The sequence below is a fragment of the Lygodium microphyllum genome, chromosome 2, assembly GCF_053477565.2.
Source record: "Lygodium microphyllum isolate KBCC chromosome 2, Lygodium_microphyllum_v1.1.10, whole genome shotgun sequence".
Classification (NCBI taxonomy): domain Eukaryota; kingdom Viridiplantae; phylum Streptophyta; class Polypodiopsida; order Schizaeales; family Lygodiaceae; genus Lygodium; species Lygodium microphyllum.
The window spans coordinates 62,324,432-62,345,057 of record NC_141136.1 but is presented as its reverse complement, the minus strand read 5'-3'; the positions used below and the strand labels follow the sequence as shown (position 1 = coordinate 62,345,057).

Sequence of the window (20,626 nt, the reverse complement as noted above, 5' to 3'; positions counted from 1 at the left end):
CGCATGTACATCATGCAGGATGATGATTTTCTTCTTGAGATGCTGGAAATGTAGGTGTTGCAGCAATATGCCTTGTTGGACCATTTCCCTCTCCAGCTTGAGATACTTGCACAACCCATTGCGCCTTTTATGCAATTGTTGGATAGACTCCCTTTACGTTTCAACTCGTCTTATTTGAAGCATTCAATCTTTCAGGGCTATATGCAGCAATTGATTGATAGATTCTTATTGGACATCGCCTCTGCGGGCACTACTTCTTTTGAACGATTGCTCTCTAATGTGCAGCGGGTTGCTCGGGAGTATGGTATCCATCATGTCTCTCTTTGTCGGCGGCGTAAAAAAGCAGCGGAGGACTTACTGGATTTGGTTCGTTCTTTGCTAGTGGACACTCCAGATGATGTATTTCTGCTGTCACTGCCGATGCGTTTGGCTGATCTTATTAAAGAGTTTCAGTTGAAATCCTATCAGCAGGCCAAATTGCAAAAATTTGACTGAGAATTTGCAAGATAGTGCTTCTCAGTCTCATAAATTCTTTCGCACTCTGCATGCATCTCCTGCTCAAGAAAATATGACTCGACTTCAGGATTCTGAAGGTCGAATGATCACTGATCCTCAGACTATTGTCAATATGTGCAGGAATTATTTTCTAGATCTTCTTGGTTCTTTGCAATCACCTTCTGACCAGGTTACGCATGCACGCTCAGTCTTCTATGATCTAGTCCGCCATCAGGTTCCACTTGATATGCAAACTACTTTGGAGACAGATATTTGTGAGGAGGAGGTTATGGATGTTTTGTTACGCCTGCCTAAGGATAAAAGTCCCGGTTGGGATGGTCTCACCAATGAATTCTTTGAGAGTTCTGCTATCCAACTGGTGAAACCATTGTCGACTATGTTTCAGCAGGTTTGGGAAACAGGGATTATGCCTTCCTCATGGAAAGAAGGTCTTATCAAATTGCTTCTAAAAGTTCTTTCGCCGTCAATGTTGCAACATTGGAGACCAATTTCTTTGATGGGTTCGATATATAAAATCTTTTCCAAAGTGCTGGCGAATCGACTCCACAAGCATCTTCTGGCCATTGTGCATCCTCTTCAATATGGTTTCATTAAGGGCCGAAACATTCTGCATAATATCTTAAATGTGCAACTGGCTATTGACTATGCAAGGCACTTTAGTCAGGAAGTAGTATTGGATCTGGAAAAGGCTTTTGATTATTTAGACTGGTATTGATTCAATTGGATCTGGAAAAGGCTTTTGATTATTTAGACTGGTCTTTCATTGCAAAACTTATGTCTACTATGGGCTTTGGTACTCGGATGGCCCACTTGATCTGCACCATTAGTGCTGCAGCTTCTTCGCGAGTTATACTAAATGGTGGTGTTACAGAGCCATTTGTCCTTGCACGCTCGGTGAGACAAGGTTGCCCTTTGAGTCCTCTCTTCTTTGCCCTTGCGACTCATCCGATTCTTTTGATGTTATCTTCTATGGCAGCTTCTACTCAGTTGGCTGGATTGTCTCTTCCTTTTGGATAGCACTTCATTAGTCAATCTTTAGTTGATGACAGCTTTATGATTTTGCATACGGACAAGGACAATATTCGCAAGGCATTAGATGTTTGGACGCTCTTTGGTCATGCTTCTGGTCTTTGTATGAATGCTTTCAAATCAGCCATTCTCAGTTGCACAGAGTCCAATTTATAGTCATTGGGCTGGTAGGGACAGGTTGGTCCTCGTGGTTCCATTGTCAGGCATCTTGGGTACCCTTTGGGTGTTGATGTTCGGCCGAATCAACTACTAGAGTGGATTTCACAGAAACTGGCAGCTAAGTTTCTGTATTGGAAGTCGCAGGCTTGGCCCTTCCATATTCGCCTCAAAGGGGCTTAGACAATTGTATTGTCAATGCTCACATATTTCTTGCCATTGCTGCCTTGGACTACTACTACTTTGAATGCTCTTACTCGGCGCATTCGTTTCATGTTATGGAAGAAGAATTCCTTGCATGTAGGCATTTCATGGATTTCTTAGTCGCATACATGTACCCCCAAACGCATGGGTGGTGGAGCGGTTTTGGATGCCGAAACTCATATGTTGCCACTTCGTTGGTCTCTTTTTCGTGCCATGTGCGTCGATCATCACCCGTAACAGGCCCGTTATTTTCTTGAGGATCACGGGCTTGTGCATGGTAATACACAAATTCGGAGCTTCTGGTACCATGTTCTTAATGGAGACTCCCGATTTTCTAGTCCTTCCTCATCCCTGCTTGTTCATTTGTGCTGCTCTTGGAAATTGGTTCTCTAGAAGGCGTGTTGGCATCCAGCGGAGGACCGCTTACATATTAACTCTTTTCAACTAGAATTGTTGGCAGCCTCGTGATTGTTTTCTTGGGAAGGCAAACATGAGCTCAGACCAAAATTTAACCGCATGGCACGTTTGGGCTTGACTTCAGTTGCAGATGCTACCCTTGCCAGTCGTAATGTCTTGATATTGTTTCGTACAGCCAGGAGGATTTTCAGGATCGCTCGTGGATATCGTGATTTATGGGGACAGCTTTTGATGGTGATCCAGAGTAGACAACCGTTTCTTGCCCTTGCTTTGGATCGTCCTTGGCAGGACTGGAACTTTGCAGGTCGCTTGAATTTGGAAAAGGCCTCAGCTAACCAGGTGTATCATCTTCTGATTAAAGATCATCAATGGCTGGTTACTAAAGCTAATACTGTATGGGGATTGCGTAAATCTCAGTCATGGTGGAAGGCAACTGTGATGGAGGGCTGGTTGAACAAGACACCTTTCAAATGCAAGGTCTTTCTTTGGAGGGTGATGATTGGTGGTCTTCCTCTTGCCTCGGCCCTTTCCAAGCATCGAATCTCTAACGGCAATTGTTTCTTTTGCACCACTACTGTGGAATCGGCCCGTCATCGATTTATTTCTTGCCCTCTCGCTAAGAATATCTGGTCGCTCTTGTCAGCGGTTTGGCGAGGTGTGGTTGGTTTCTCGCTAAGCCCTTTCGATTGGGTTTTTGTACGGCCAAAATACCCCACACCGGCATAGTTGCATATGAAGATCTTGTTCCACTTTCTTAGATACTGGGGATACTGGCACAATTGGACCACTCGGAATGCCTTTCTTTTTGATTCGGCCTCTAATGTTGCGGGACACATTGCGAGGCTCAAAGGTCTCTTGCATTGGCAGATAGATCTCATTCGGCACTCTGACTTGCTCCCTCGGGAGGACTTACTTTCCTAGCATATGGCAATTTCCTCTGTGTCTTTGCCATGACTTGTGTAACTCTTTTGTGGTTTTGTATTGAGATTTTACACACGATGGCTTAGAGCCATCGTGTATCTTGTAATCATGTAAACTTGTACCTTTTTTCGTAATTAATACAATTACCTTTTATGAAAAAAAAAAGAGAGTTTCTGGAACAAACAACAAACACACCACAACAGGAACATGTCCGCTATTCTACTGCCCGTTGCGCTGCATTGTTCGCGCTGGTCACAAGATGGGGGCCAGAGCTGCGACTTGAAGCGCTGATCTCGTGCCTTATAATGTTTCGCCCTACAGTAAATCCTAACTAGCAAGTGACATCGTCTGAGAAAGGGAGTGCCTGATCACACAGGTCAAGTGCAAAGAGTGCCCTGTAAATAGCTTCAGATCTCTTGTTAAAGTGGTGATATAACATGGCTGGTCTGGACATGGCCTTTATTGACCAAATGGTGGCAGCCCTTGGTCCGGATTTTGAAACAGAGGAACCAGAGGATATGGTGCCTTGCACAGAGGAGATGCCACCTGGTCCTGACTTCTAGCCCGCGGACAAACGCACCAAGCATACTTCGGAAGATACAATGGATCATCAGAAATGTTCTTACGCTCAGGTTGCTTCTGATTTTGATCATGAAGCTTTTTCTGACTCTGCAACTAAAGATGTTTTGGAAGCCACTGTGGATCCTAAAAATGTTTTGCGCTCATTCTCAGTGTTTATGAACGTGCTGTTATACTCTTCTTCACTGGTAGGATCCCAGTGCTTTCCTATATTCGCCAGTGGCTGCAAAGTCTACTACAAGGGGAGTGTGTTGAAGAGATTTTTGTTGGGCCCCGAGGCTTTTATGAGGTGCTGTTGAAATCCGAGAAGCATCGTGCCGATCTGCTGACTAAACTGCCATTGTTCTTTGATCGCCGTTTGGTCCATGTTGTGCCATGGCGCCCAATGGCAGATTTTCAGTGCTTGCTTCAACGCGAATGCCCGGTGTGGGTTGAAGTGGAAAACTGTCCGGCTATCTATTGGCCACTGTTAAAGGATGCCATGGCCGTTGTGGGCACTGTTTTGGTTCCCCCGAGCTTAAGGGCCATGAATCGTAACCGTTTGTGTATGTTATGAGACACTGCTCGGAAAAGGCCTGCTTAGTTACGTCTTAATTGCTCTGACATGTATTCTTTGCACTTTCGTTTGAAATGGGGTAACTTTGTAGGGCATTGTTTTTCGTGTGGAAAATTGGGGCATTTTATGGCCGAATGCCCAGCGAAGCAACAGACTTCGGATGCTGAGCATGTTTTGCCTCCCATGGAAGATATGGTGCTTGATGCTCCGTCGCAGGATGCGACCCAGCCACCTAAAGTTTTGGATAAAGGCAAACAACAGGTTTCGGGTTTGGATTCCCGTGACAATGACTGGGTAGATGCACGTGCCAAAAAAGGTAAAATGTTTGATGCTGGCATGGCGGATAGTGTGCCTAATACAAGATTCCTTGCGTACTTATGTTCGCAGGAAAGACATGTTGTCTTCAGAGCACACTACTCATGCTATGGTTTTTTTTGTTTCTCACAATCGGCCCACTAGAAAAGTATATACGGATGGTCCGAAGGGGCCACCTGCTAAGTTGGCTTTTGATGCTAGAGGTAACGTGATTACCCCATGGGATCGTCGTTATCCCCGTTCCATTCCCAAGACAGTGGATACACCGTCTACCTCTAAATCTGGCCGTCAGAACTCTTTTGCTGTGTTAGTTGATTTTTTGGATGAGGGAGTCCTTGACATTCTAGCAGAAAAGGTTAAATCGAGGCAAGCTTTGCCTCGTTCTTGATTTTCTTTTTTGAATACACATGAAGATAGCCATGTGGAATGTGCGAGGCATTTGTTCTCGCAATAAGCAACATGCCATGTGGAGTTTATTGCATGAGAATCAGTGGGATGCCTCGTTTGCTGTTGACCACAAGAGTCACGGTGAAGCAGGCAAAGTTGTCTATTGCCATGGATTTCGCTTGTTTTATGCAGGGACACATGCCATGCATTATTCTGGTGTGCTTATGATTGTACATGAGAAATATCAGCCTGTTCTTATTAAAAATGATGTACATGGTCGTTTTGTGGTGATTGGAGTTTTATTTGAAGGAGAGATCTTATGGTTACTTGGGCTCTATGCTCCAAATGACCCTTTATCCCGCCGGGATCTTTGGAATACTTTGCAGACCTCCGTGTCACTTGGCAGACAGGGTTTTTTGATGGGGGATTTTAATATGTGTGTTAATCCTTCACAGTTCACATCAGAGCATTCGGTGATGGACACTCCGGAAAGCCGTGTGTGGAATGCGTTTGCTCGTGCCGCACTTAAGCAAGATCTCTAGTCATGGCTACACCCTTCTTCTACAGTGTTTACTTTTCATTCTGCGCAATATACAACTACATGGTCGCGGTTGGACCGCATGTACATCATGCAGGATGATGCTTTTCTTCCTAAGATGCTGGAAATGAAAGTGCTGCAGCAATATGCCTTGTCGGACTATTTTCCTCTACAGTTTGAGATGCTTGTATAACCCATTTCACCTTTTAAGCAATTTCTATATAGACTCCCTTTGCGTTTCAACTTGTCTTATTTGAAGCATTCAATCTTTTAGGATTATATGCAGCAATTGATTGATAGTTTTTATTGGACTTCTCCTCTGAGGGCAATGCTTCTTTTGAACGATTGCTCTCTAATGTGCAGCGGGTTGTTCGGCAGTATGGGATCCATCATGTCTCTCTTTGTCGGCGGCATCGACTAGCAGGGGAGGAATTACTGGCTTTGGTTCGTTCTCTACTGGTGGAGACTCTAGATGATGTATTTTTGCTGCCATTGGCTATGCGTTTGGCTGATCTTATTAAAGAGTTTCAGTTGAAATCTTATTAGAAGGCCAAATTGCAAAATTTGACTGAGAATTTGCAAGATAGTGCTTGTCAGACTCATAAGTTCTTTCGAGCTCTCCATGCATCTCTTGCTCGAGAGAATATGACTAGACTCCAGGATGCAGAAGGTCGAATGGTCATTGATCCTTAGACTATTGTGAATATGTGTAGGAATTATTTTCTAGACCGTCTTGGTTCTACTCCTTCACCTTCTGACCAAATTACTCATGCCCGCTCAGTTTTCTATGATTTGGTCCACAATCAGGGTCCACATGATATGCAAACTACTTTGGAGATAGATATTACTGAGGTGGAGGTTATGGATGTTTTGTTACACTTGCCCAAGGATAAAAGTCCCGGTTGGGATAGTGTTACCAATGAATTTTTTGAGGTTTTTGCTACTCGACTGGTGAAACCATTGACTGCTATGTTTTAGCAGGTTTGGGAAACGGGGTTCATGCCTTCCTCATGGAAAGGACTTATCAAACTGCTTCCAAAAGTACCTTCGCCGTCTATGTTGAAACATTGGCGATCAATTTCTTTGATGGATTCTATGTATAAAATCTTTTCCAAAGTGATGGTGAATCGGCTCTATAAGCATCTTCCTGCCATTGTGCATTCTCTTCAATATGGTTTCATTAAGGGCCGAAACATTTTGCATAATGTCTTAAATGTGCAAATGGCTATTGACTATGCAAGGCACTCTAATCAGGAGGTGGTATTGATTCAATTGGACTTGGAAAAGGCTTTTGATTATCTAGAATGTTGCTGGAAAGTGGTTCTCCAGAATGCTTGGTGGCATCCAGCGGAGGACCGCTTAGCTACAATATCTTTTCAACTTATATTGTTGGCAGCCTCGCAATTACTTTCTTGGGAAGGCAAACATGAGCTCAGACCAAAATTTAACTGCATGGTACGTTTGGGCTTGACTTCAGTTGCAGATGCCACCCTTGCCAGTTGCAATGTGTTGATATCGTTTTGTACAGCGAGGAGGCTTTTTAGGATCCCTCGTGGATACTGTGATTTATGGGGACAGCTTTTGATGGTGATCCAGAGTAGATAATCCTTTCCTGCCCTTGCTTCGGATCGTCCCTGGCAAGACTGGGACTTTGCAGGCCGGCTGAATTTGGAAAAGGCCTCAGCTAACCAGGTGTATCATCTTTTGATTAAAGATCATCAATGGCTGGTTACTAAAGCTAATACTGTATGGGGATTGCGTAAATCTCAGTCATGGTGGAAGGTAACTGTGATGGAGGGCTGGTTGAACAAGACCCCTTTCAAATGCAAGGTCTTTCTTTGGAGGGTGATAATTGGGGGTCTTCCTCTTGCTTCATCCCTTTCTAAGCATCGTATCTCCAACGGCAATTGTTTCTTTTGCACCATCAGTGTGGAATCGGCTCGTCATCGATTTATTTCTTGCCCTCTTGCTAAGAAAATCTAGTCACTCTTGTCAGCGGTTCGGTGAGCAGTGGTTGGTTTCTCGCTAAGCCCTTTTGATTGGGTTTTTGCGCGGCCCAAATACCCCACACCGGCACAGTCGCATATGAAGATCTTGTTTCACTTTCTTAGATACTGGGGTTGTTGGCACAATTGGACCATTCAGAATGCTTTTCTTTTTGATTCAGCCTCTAATGTTTGGGGACATATTGCTAAGCTTTAAGGTCCCTTGCATTGGCAGATAGATCTCATTCGGCACTCTGACTTACTCCCTCGGGAGGACTTACTTCCCTGGCATATGGCAATTTCCTTTGCGTCTTTGCCATGAATTTTGGATGCTTGGCCACGTCGCAGTCTCATTATCCTTGCCTCTTTCATTTCATGCAATGGACTGCTCTTTTGGCACATTTGGTGTTAATGCAAACTTCTTTACGAGCGAGAGAGAGAGAGAGAGAGAGAGAGAGAGAGGGGGCTCAGGGGATAGATAGTGTGAGAGCTTGGTTGCTTAGAAGAGGGAGAGTGAGAGGCTAGAGCTTGCAAGTTGTTTGGTGAGTGAGGGTTGAGGGTGAGAGTTGTTTTTATAGTGTGGAGAAATGGGCTGAAGACGGCTGGAACAGGCTTGATAGTAAGCTGAAACCGGCAGAAAATGGCTCCATTGTCCATTACATGCAATGCAGAAACATGCCTGTTTTTTGCATAGCCAGCCAGAAACATCAGAAACAAAATGCTAAAAACGTGTTTGACAAGTTCCTTTGAAGAGAGGGTAAAATAAGAAATGCAGGTTATTTATAAAGGGGTTTTGTAGTTTTAAACTAGGGATAGAGGTTTTGAACCTCTGTGAAACTTTCTCTTTAACAAAAAAAGGTGAATTGAGCTTAAGTGATAATACATGAGAGTCAATTGAGAGTGATATGCTACACATCCAAGATCCATTATTGATTTGTGTCAAACTTTAGTCTTTGGACAAGCTATACTATGGTTTAGACGTCAAACATCATGTACATAGCACACAATAAAATTGAAATAAACATGTTACATAGCCCATGTACGATATGAAATGGGTCAAGCTGCAACATTGTGATTTTCATTCCAAAAAGAAAAAGGTAAAATGTCAACATCTAGAATGAATCCCAAAAAAATAAGTCTCTCATCCAAAATCCTAAGCCCTCATTAGTCATTACTCGGACTCAATATCATTATCGTCATCATCATCATATTTAACATTGCCCGATAGTTTTTGTAAAAAATGCCATTTTTTGGGTCCTAGACCCAGAAAAAAGACACGTTCTTTACTACTAGAATTGTTTCTTACTTGAAGAAAGGTTCTGCAAGTTTCAAACTCAAAGAAACATGTTTCTTTGTTGCTATATGTTTTGTATAGTATCGTATGGATACATATGGTCTGATACCACGAATCATATCATACGAACTAGTTTGTACCACGTACAATCTGGTCCGTACTATGTACAAATGCAACCATGCTAACAATTGACACTTCATCAGTTCAGCTTGAACTATACTTTTAGAGCAGTTTTATCTTAAGGGACCTTTACAAAGGAGGGAGGAATGGGGGCAGGGAGGGAGCTAGTGCTGATGCAATCTTAATTATGGTTCTGTTAAACAATTGCAGATTCGTTTATGGGAGACTGATACAAATCGTGTACAATACATTCCTTCCTATTTTTATGATGATTTTCCCTCTACGGTATGCCTCTCTCTTTGTCTCATACATATGGTTATGCAATTGTGGTGTCTTTTACAGTTGCAGATTTTTTCTTTTTTTGACAGGCTTCATTTGAAGAAATGAGCCTTATAGGCCTAAATGTGGCACACACATACATGCACACATGCAGCTCCTGTTTTTGGTAAAGGATTTTGAATCAATGATTAGAAATATTTATAAGAGGCTTTTTGGTCAACCAAGTGGAAAGACAGGTATAAAACAACACAATAAGTGAAAAGGCTGCAAAAAAGTCAGGGCTACAATGACAAGAGAAGAGAATAATGAAGCGAGCACAACTGGGGTGGTACAAATGATTTCCATCTATGGAGCAACCACCTCTCTAAGGATCACACCAGCCCAAAACATGGAACTAACTTGCCACTATAGTTCTGAAATATGGTCCTCATAGCCATGGATACCTAAGGCCAAACCAAACATGAATGCATTGCATGTCTCCGGATGTGCAAAGACTACTCCAATGCAGAAAATGAAACAGACTAGCAATGCTCCAGCTGGAAATTGGTTGTGGATGGCATCTTGGCCAAAATCCAAGAGTAGATGATTGTATGTCAATGTGTAAAGTTCATACAGGGGGAAATGAAACCCCATACTTGTTTAGCAACTAGGCAAGAAATAAAGAGAGGAGTAGGGTACAAAAGATACATCTACCATTGAGATCTTGCGACATGGCAGCATATCCTTGTGGGGAGATCTCTGATAAGAAGCCTCATAATAAAGTTTTCCCTTGATATGAACTTCAGACCTCTGCAATTGAAGCAACTGATCATGCCATCTTGCTTTACTATCCCAAGAAGGGAAGACTTTACTTTCTTAGTCACCTATTTCTTATCCTCAACCATATCTTATGATAAATCTAATTGGCTGATTGTTTGAGGAAATCATCTAGGTACACAAAGGCCTAATCCACCAACCATGGGGATGAGGGCTGGAATGCGGGCAAAGGGGAACATTGCCAAACCCATTTCTCCAAGATGGTCCAAATCAGCCTATAACCGCGAGGAAGTTGAAAGTATTGATAGATACACTAGAAAGAAAAAATGTGAGATTGACGAGGAGTGATAGTATCTCATTTATATTGGGTATGGAACTTGCAAAGATGCACCAGCAGGCTATGGCAATTGTTAAGAGTTTGAAGTAATTAAGGTTTAATGTTAGAATCCTTATGTGTAGGGATGAATTATCAAGGCATGTGCCACTAGCGTAGACAGATATGATGGACCTGATAACATTGTAGATCAACATGACATAGTGGAGTTAGGCAGCAGATGGGACACATACAATGGTGATGGCAAGCAAATGCAATGGCTGATGTAGGTGTGTTGGGGCAACAAACAAGGTAGGTTGTGAGGTAGGATGGCGTACAATCCGTCCAAGCTCCTAGTTGATTCCCACGTGGATAGGTCTTCTTACTCCTCCTCTCCTCCTCCTCCCCTTCTTCTGCAAGCTTCAGATTCTTCCTCACTTGTTACTGCCGTATTATGAACAACAGTTCATGGGATGTGCACGCAGTTTCTTCTCCATTGCACAAGGATAGATTAGATCGACTGCTTCGATACATTGTTGGGTATGGAGCTTGCGAAGATAGAGCAGTAGACTATGGAAGATGCAACTCCATGGGGGGGGGGGGAGAGAGAGAGAGAGAGAGAGAGAGAGAGAGAGAGAGAGAGAGAGAGAGAGAGAGAGAGAGAGAGAGAGACGCGCAGAAAAGAAATGGCCACTTCACAGCAGGCTGCGCGTACTACGGCCCCGTCTGCCCCCCGTAATTAGTCTCCAAGGAAAGTCTATACCGACGGCCCCAAAGGCCCTCCTGCTAAGCTGGCGTTTGATGCCAAAGGTAATGTGATTACACCCTGGGATCGGTGTTATCCCCGCCCCACTCCCAAGGCAGTGGATTTCCCTTCTACCTCTAAAGCAGGTCGCCAGAATTCGTTTGCAGTATTGGCTGATTTTCTGGATGAGGGCGTCCTGGATGCTCTCGCGGAAAAGGTGAAATCGAGGCAACAGGTGCCTCATTCCTGACTCCCTTCTTTGACGATATATGAAGATATATGCAGATAGCCACGTGGAATGTGCGAGGCATTTGCTCTCGCCATAAGCAACATGCCAGGTGGACCGTCTTGCATGAGAACCAGTGGGATGTATTGGATACTGGGGATTTTATGGAAGGAAAAAAAAAATGATATACTGGGGATGCCGGCATACTTGGACCACTCGGAATGCCTTTCTTTTGGATTCAGCCTCTAAAGTCCCGGCACATATTGTGAGGGTTAAAGGTCTCTTGCATTGGCGGATAGATCTCATTCGGCACTCAGGCGTACTCCCTCGAGAGAACTTACTTCCCTGGCATATGGCAATTTCCTCCGCGGCTTTGTCATAACTTTTGTAACTCTTTTGTAGTTTAGTACTGGAGCCTTTACACATGATGGCTTAGTGTCATCATGTATCTTGTAATCAAGTAAACTTGTATTTTTTTTCGTAATTAATACAATTACCTTTTACGAAAAAAAGAGAGAGAGAGGAGAGAGAGAGAGAGAGAGAGAGAGAGAGAGAGAGATTTACGAAAAAAAAAAGAGAGAGAGAGAGAGAGAGTTGTCACCTTGCAATCGGATTATTCGTGCCTTTTCCATTTCCTTCCATGGACAGCACTGTGGTATATTTGGTGTACTCGGAATGCCTTTATTTTTTATTTTGCCTTGGGCAGCCATGGTTATATGGCTCGTATTTGTGGTTTAGTGTTATGGCAGATCTCCTCTATGGTTTCAGCTGATCTGGTTCTTCTCGACATTGTTGCTTCCTAGCTGGATATTGTTAGCTCCACTCCAGTAGTCCTTTTTGTGTAATATTTGTGTGTTAACCTTTCGGCTTGATTTGTGTGTGTTTTGTTTTCGCTAACCTGGTGGTCTGATGTAAATATTGCTACTTAATTCAATTATCTTCATGAAAAGAGAGAGAGAGAGAGAGAGAGAGAGAGAGAGAGAGAGAGAGAGAGAGAGAGAGAGAGAGAGTTCTATCTACAAAAGGCCAAATCGGCCTATGTGACCAAAATGTTATATCTGAAAAGTCAAGGAATTTTCCATGTCCCAAAATGGCTGACATCTAATGCTACGACTATCTAAATGGAAAATAAACAGTCAACAATACACACCTAACGAGAAAAAAAGATATCTAAGCCAGATACAATATAGAATTGCTCAAGAAGCACTCTCATTTGAGGATCTCTCTCATGGGTCTATCTAGCATAGAGAGGCTGAAGTGGCAGGGTATGGTTTCCTTGTGATGGTGTAGTATCCTTTGTATCTATAGATGATGCCTTTTGTAAGGGCGTGGACCAGTTGGACATTGGTAATGGGCTCTGCATCTCTCTGTGGCTGTGTCAATTGGACCATTGAGGGCTCTGTGGTGGAGGGAGTAGTCATTAGTGCTCTATAGAACTTCATGAGTGTATGTTGGTGTGTGAATCTATCTTTGTTGTTGGGTCAGTAAGAGGTACTCTTTGTGCCAGCGTAGCTAGATAGATAGAGAGAGAGAGAGAGAGAGAGAGAGAGAGAGAGAGAGAGAGAGTTGCCCCTTTACGGGAGAAAAAAAAAAGAGAGTTGCCCCATCGCTAAGAAAGTCTGGTTATTTTTGTCGGCTGTTTGGCGAGGGGTGGTTGGTTTCACCCTACGCCCCTTTGATTGGGTTTTTGGGCAGCCCAAATACCCCACTCCGGCACAGCCACATATGAAGCTTATGTATCACTTTCTTCGATATTGGGGCTGTTGGCATAACTGGACCATTCGGAATGCTTTTCTTTTTGATTCGGCTTAAGGGCCTCTTGTATTGGCAGTTAGATCTTCTCCAGCATTCTGACATGCTCTCTAGGGAGGACTTACGTCCCTGGCATATGGCAATTTCCTCCGCGTCTTTGCCATGACTTTGTAACTTGTAGTACTGGAACCTCTTCACATGATGGCTTAGATTGTCATCATGTATCTTGTAATCAAGTAATCTTGTATTTTTTTCGTAATTAATACAATTACCTTTTACGAGAGAAAGAGAGAGAGAGAGAGAGAGAGAGAGAGAGAGAGAGAGAGAGAGAGAGAGAGAGAGAGAGAGAGAGAGAGAGAGAGAGAGAGAGAGAGAGAGAGAGAGAGAGAGAGAGAGAGAGAGAGAGAGAGAGAGAGAGAGAGAGAGAGAGAGAGAGAGAGAGAGAGAGAGAGAGAGAGAGAGAGAGAGAGAGAGAGAGAGAGAGAGAGAGAGAGAGAGGCTAAGGGTCGCGATGACGCCGCCTGCGTGTCTCGCCCTGTCGTCGATCGGCTGACTGTCGACCCGGCCCGCCATCGCTCCGGCCCGCTGTCGACTGTCAGACCAGCGGGTCCAGCTCGCCGTCGGTGCCCGTCTGTCCTATCCGCCATCCGTCCTGCTCGCCATAAGGTTTGCGCGTCGGTCCTGTTCGCCGTCAGACACGCCCATCGCCTGCCCTGTCGCCTGCCTTTGAAGACTGCCTGCCCTATCACCTGCCCCATCGCCTTTCTCTGAAGCCCCGTGGGCTCTAAGCTTGTGTTTCGCCCTTTCGCGCTATGCGTTAGGGTTTCTGCTGATGCCTGGCCCCTGCCGTGTGCCCCCGACTGTCCCCCTCTACCATCGACTGCCCGCCCTGTGTTCCACCCTCCTGCCCCTGCACTGTTAGGGTTGTGCCCTGCCGCACGCGCTTGTGGGACAGATCACGACTGAGGCAGACACGGTCGCGTCTCCCGATCTTCACCGCGCGTCAGTCCTGCCTCGAGATCCAATTGTGATACAATATGGCTGGTCTGGTTCTGGATTTTATAGACCAAACGGTGGCAACGCTTGGTCCGGATTCTGATACCGAGGAACCTGAGGATATGGTTCCGTGCACCAAAGAGATGCCCCCTGGTCCTGACATCCAGCCTGCAAGTAAACGTACCAAGCATACTTCGGAAGAGACAATGGATCATCAGGATCGTTCCTATGCTCAGGTTGCTTCAGATTCTGTGGACTCTTAGGATGTTGACTGGGAGCATTTGCTGGAATTTGCCAACACTCTGCTTGGCGATTATGTTTAACATAATCAGGAAGTCTTTTCTGACTCTGCACTTGATGATGTTCTGGAAGCCACTGTGGACCCGAAAACTGTCCTACGCTCCTTTTCGGTGTTTTATGATCGCGCTGTGATACTCTTCTTCACTGGTAGAATCCCATTGCTTTCCCGTATTCGCCAGTGGCTGCACAGTCTGCTACAAGGGGAATGTGTTGAAGAGATTTTTGTTGGGCCCCGAGGTTTTTTTGAGGTGCTGTTGAAATCTGAGACGCACCGTGCTGCTCTCCTGTCGAAACTGCCTTTGTTTTTTGATCACCAGTTGGTCCATGTTGTACCATGGCGCCCAATGGCAGATTTTCAGCGTCTGCTGCAACGTGAATGCCCTGTGTGGGTTGAAGTGGAAAATTGTCCGGCTGTCTATTGGCCATTGTTGAAGGACGCTATGGTCGATGTGGGCACTGTTCTGGTCCCTCCAAGTCTAAGGGCTGTGAATCGCAACCGGTTGTGTATGTTATGGGACACTGCAAGGAAAAGGCCTGCTTGGTTACGTCTCAATTGCTCTGGCATGCATCCGTTACACTTTCGTTTGAAATGGGGCAATTTTGCAGGACATTGCTTTTCCTGTGGACAATTGGGGCGTTTTATGGCCGAATGCCCGGAGCAGCAACACACTTCAGATGCTGGCCATGTTGCGCTACCCATGGAAGATATGGTGTGTGATGCTCCAGCGTTGGATGCTATCCACCCACCTAAAGTTCTGGACAAAGGTAAAGAACAGGTTTCGGGTCTGGATTCCCGTGCCACTGAGTGGGTTTAAGTACGCGCAAAAAAAGGCAACAGGGTTGTTGCTGGCATGGAGAATACTGTGCCTACTACTTCACAAGATTCCATGTGTACCTATATGCGCAGGAAAGAAATGTTGTCTTCAGAGCGCTCTGCTCCTGCCATGGTTTCCTCTACCCCCCGTCCTCAGCGCACCAGAAGAATGTATTCGGATCGTCCAAAGGGTCCATCTGCTAAGCTGGCTTTTGATACCAGAGGCAACGTCATCGTCGTTATCCCCCTTCCATCCCCAAGCCAGCAAATATGCCGTCTACCTCCAAATCGGGTCCTCAGAACTCTTTTGCTGTGCTGGCGGATTTCTTGGACGAGGGAGTCCTGAACATTCTCGCAGAAAAAGCCAAATCGAGGCAAGCTATGCCTGTACCTGGTTTTATTTTGAATACACATGAAAATAGCCACGTGGAATGTGCGAGGAATTTGTTCTCGACACAAGCAACATGCCATGTGGACTGTATTGCATGAGAATCAGTGGAATGTCCTATGCGCTGTTGAGCACAAGAGTCACGGAGAAGCCGGAAAAGTTGTGGATTGCCATGGCTTTCGTTTGTTCTATGCAAGGACACAGGCCATGCATTATTCGGGTGTGCTCATGATTGTACATGACAAATATCAGCCTGTTCTTATTAAAAATGATGTACATGGCCGCTTTCTGGTGATTGAAATTTTATTCGAAGGGGAGATCTTATGGTTACTTGGCCTCTATGCTCCGAATAATCCGTTATCTCGTCGAGAGTTTTGGCAGACTTTGCAGACCTCCTTGTCACTTGGCAGACGGGGCTTCTTGATGGGGGATTTCAATATGTGTGTTGATTCTTCCCAGTCCACATCGGAGCATTCGGTAATGGATGCGCCGGAAAGTCGTATGTGGCATGAGTTGGCTCTTGCTATTCTTAAGCAAGATCTTTGGTCCTGGCTACACCCGTCTTCTACAGGGTTTACTTTCCATTCTGCCCAGTATGCAACAACATGGTCGCGGTTGGACCGCATAAACATCATGCAGAATGATTATTTTCTTCCCGAGATGCTCGAAATGAAAGTGTTGCAGCAATATGCCTTGTCGGACCATTTCCCTCTGCAACTTGAGCTGCTTGCACAACCCATTGCACCTTTCAAGCAACTTCTGGAGAGACTTCCTTTGCGTTTCAACTCGTCTTACTTGAAACATGCAATCTTTCAGGGCTATATGCAGCAATTGATTGATAGATTCTTATTGGACTTCTCCTCTCAGGGCACTGCTTCATTTGAAAGATTGCTCTCTAATGTGCAGCGGGTTGCTTTGCAGTATGGGATCCATCATGCCTCTCTTTGTCGGCGGCGTCGACAAGCAGCGGAGGACCTGCTGGCTTTGGTTCCGTTCTCTGCTGGTGGACACTCCGGATGATGCATTTCTGCTAGCACTGGCAATGCGGGTGGCTGACCTTATTAAAGAGTTTTAGTTGAAATCGTATCAGCAAACCAAATTGCAACATCTAACGGAGACTTTGCAAGATAGTGCGTGTCAGACTCATAAGTTCTTTCGAGCTCTCCATGCCTCTCCTGCTCGAGAGAATATGACCAGACTCGAGGATGCAGAAGGCCACCTGGTCTTTGATCCGCAGACTATTGTGCATATGTGTAGGAATTATTTCTGCGACCTTCGTGGTTCCACTTTTCCACCTTCAGCCCAAACTACTCAGGCCCGTTCGGTTTTTTATGACCTAGTCCGCAATCAGGTTCCGCAGGACATGCAAGCTACTATGGAGTCAGATATTTGTGAGGCAGAGGTTATGGACGTTTTGTTACACTTGCCCAAGGATAAAAGTCCGGGTTGGGATGGTCTTACCAATGAGTTCTTTGAGGCTTTTGCTACCCAACTGGCGAAACCATTGAAGGCTTTGTTTCAGCAGGTGTGGGAAACGGGGATCATGCCTTCCTCATGGAAAGGACTTATTAAACTGCTTCCAAAGGTTCCTTCGTCGTCTACGTTGAAACATTGGCGCCCAATTTCTTTGATGGGTTCTATGTATAAAATCTTTTCCAAAGTAATGGCGAATCGGCTCCATAAGCATCTCCCTGCCATTGTGCACCCTCTCCAATATGGTTTCATTAAGGGCCGAAACATTTTGCACAATGTATTAAATGCGCAACTGGCGATTGATTATGCAGGGCATTCTAATCAAGAGGTCGTACTGATTCAATTGGACCTGGAAAAGGCTTTGATTATCTAGACTAGTCTTTCGTTGTTGAACTTATGTCTGCTATGGGCTTTGGTGCTCGGATGTCTCGTCTAATCTACACCATTAGTGCTGCGGCGTCTTCGCGAGTCATGCTGAATGGAGGCGTTACTGAGCCATTTCTCCTTGCCTGCTCTGTCAGACAGGGTTGCCCTTTGAGCCCTCTCTTCTTTGCCCTTGCGACTGATCCAGTTCTTTTGATGTTATCTCATATGGCAGCTTCTACTCAGTTGGCTGGATTGTCTCTTCCTTCTGGACAACACTTCATTAGTCAATCCTTGGCTGATGATAGCTTTATGATTTTGCGTGCGGACAAGGATAACCTTCGAAAAGCATTGGATGTTTGGGCCCTCTTTGGTCAGGCGTCCGGCCTTCACATCAATGCGTTCAAATCAGCCATTCTCAGTTGCACGGAGTCGGATTTGCAGTCCTTGGATTGGCAGGGTATGGTTGTTCCTCGTGGCTCCATTGTCAGGCATCTTGGGTACGCTTTGGGTGTTGATGTTCCCCCAAAGCAGCTTCTGCAGTGGATTTCTCAGAAAATGGCGGCTAAGTTTCTGTATTGGAAGTCTCAGGCCTGGCCCTTCCATGTTCGCCTCAAAGTAGCCCAGACAATTATGTTGCCAATGCTCACATATTTCTTGCCATTGCTGCCCTGGACTACTACGACTCTGAATGCTCTTACTCGGTCTATTCGTTTCATGCTATGGAAGAAGGATTGCTTGCATGCAGGTATTTTCTGGATTTCTTGGTCGCATGCGTGCAGCCCCAAACGCATGGGTGGAGGGGCTATTTTAGATGCCCAATCTCACATGCTGGCACTCTGTTGGTCTCTTTTCTGCGCCATGTGCTCGGATCATCATCCGTGGGTCGTTATAGCCCGTTATTTTCTTGACGATCATGGGCTTCTGCATGGCAATACCCAAATCCGGAGTTCTTGGTGGCATGTTCTTAATGCTGATTTGCAGTTCTCCAGTTCTTCTTCAAAGCTGCTTACTCATTTGGTATGTTCTTGGAAACTGGTCCTCCAGAAGGCTCAGTGGCATCCAGTGGAGGATCGCTTAGCTACTAATTCTTTTCAATTGGAATTGCTGGCAGTCTCGCGGTTACTTTCATGGGAAGGTAAACACGAGCTTAGACCACAATTCAACCGGATGGCACGTTTGGGCTTATCTTCAGTCGCGGATGCCACCCTTGCCAGTCGCAATGTGCTAATATCGTTTCGTATAGCTAGGAGGCTTTTCAGGATCCCTCGTGGATATAGGCATTTATGGGAATAGCTTTTGATGGTGCTCCAGAGCAGACAACCCTTTCCTGCCCTTGCTTCGGATCATCCCTGGCAGGATTGGGACTTCGAAGGCCGGCTGAATTTAAGCAAAGCTTCTGCTAACCAAGTGTATCATCTTCTGATTAAGGATCATCAATGGCTGGTTACTAAAGCGAATACTCTATGGGGATTGCGTAAATCCCTGTCATGGTGGAGGGCAACTGTGATGGAGGGCTGGTTGAACAAGACACCCTTCAAATATAAGGTCTTTCTTTGGAGAGTGATGATTGGTGGTCTTCCGCTTGCTTCAGCTCTTTCCAAGCGACGAATCTCCAACGGCAACTGTTTCTTTTGCACCACTACTGTGGAATCCGCCCGGTACCGATTTATTTCTTGCCCCATCGCTAAGAAAGTCTGGTTATTCTTGTCAGCCGTTTGGCGAGCGGTGGTTGGTTTCTCACTACGCCCCTTTGATTGGGTTTTTGGGCAGCCCAAATACCCCACTCCGGCTCAGCCACATATGAAGCTCGTGTATCACTTTCTTCGATATTGGGGCTGTTGGCATAACTGGACTATTTGGAATGCTTTTCTTTTTGATTCCGCCTATAATATTCAGCGGCGTATTGCTAGGCTTAAGGGCCTCTTGTATTGGCAGCTAGATCTTCTCTAGCATTTTGACATGCTCTTTAGGGAGGACTTACGTCCCTGGCATATGGCAATTTCCTCCGCGTCTTTGCCATGACTTTGTAACTCGTACTACTGGAACCTCTTCACATGATGGCTTAGTGTCATCATGTATCTTGTAATCAAGTAATCTTGTATTTTTTTTTCGTAATTAATATAATTACCTTTTACGAAAAAGAGAGAGAGAGAGAGAGAGAGCTCATACCTACACGAATTGAAAGAATTAGAAGTTCTGCAGCTAACTATTTGACCTCGATTTAATGCTAGGTGGTGTAAAGGATATTCATAGTTGAACATGCACTCTTACACATGATAATGTGTGTTCACATATGGGAATGAATAATGACTAACATTGTAGTCCTCAAAGCCACTCATATGGTGCTTGTCAATCCCATCAAGCAAGGTGGATGTGATGAGAATCTTGGTTTGCAACAACAAATTAGCCTCCTTTGTAGAATTAGAGTATATGAATTGTGAAGATATGCTAGGGTTTGCATTGAAAACATAGAATGTATGAACACGATTAAAACACAATGACTCAGATAGTAGCGCAATAAATGCAAACCGTGAATGCAAAACTTAAAACACAAAAGCACAAACACAAAGAGAGAGAGAAGAGAACTCTGCAATGAATGATTCAATCCAGTAAAGGAATGTAAGAGTGTACGGAATGCTCAAGGGAAAAGTGGCGAGTGATGAGGCCCACCGGAGATAGATCTTGAGTGTTGTAACTAGAGTGCTGAATAGTGAAAGGCAGCAGGCTGATCACCAGGAGTAGTAGTGTGGAGGTTGTGGATTGGTGAAGGTAGTAGTATACCACTGCAGAAGGGCTGGAAACTGATCACTTGAGGCTGAAATTAGTCATGCGATAACAGGAGGAGAGTGCTGATGAAGGGCAGCCTGCGCAGCTACAAAACACAGGCTGATAACAGGTGACAACAGTGAAATGGGCCTGCACTATCAAAAGGCCAGCTAGCTGATGTCGTATAGAGTGCTGATCAGCAAGATGGCAGCTGGAAAGTGTCAATGCAAGCTGTTTGGGGCAGGGGAAGGTGTCACCTGAAGATGGATGCAGTTGCCAGGCAGCAGTGGATAGGCTGATGATGATGTGGCAGTAGTCGCATGGGTGGGACAGCTATTGATGAAGGCTGATGGCTGAAACTCTGCAAAACAGGATGGGGCTGAATGGTGGGCGGCCTGTTTATTTGTAGATGGCGAAGGATCCTCCCAAATTAGG

General features: G+C 45.0%; 1 protein-coding gene across 8 annotated transcripts in view; it reads left to right on the top strand.

Annotated features, from left to right (window-relative positions):
* Window positions 1-20,626, top strand: part of LOC148039805 (transcription factor-like protein) — a 149,544-nt gene that overhangs the window by 96,574 nt on the left and 32,344 nt on the right. For 6 of the 8 annotated variants that reach the window (XM_087694104.1, XM_087694122.1, XM_087694160.1 and 3 more), the window contains one exon: window positions 9,228-9,302. In XM_087694104.1, coding sequence (XP_087550230.1) covers window positions 9,228-9,302 — 75 coding nt within the window. Of the gene's footprint in view, window positions 1-9,227; window positions 9,303-9,385; window positions 11,843-12,074; window positions 12,149-20,626 lie in introns of those variants that run through there. The other 2 variants (XM_087694113.1, XM_087694132.1) reach the window with 2 other exon arrangements.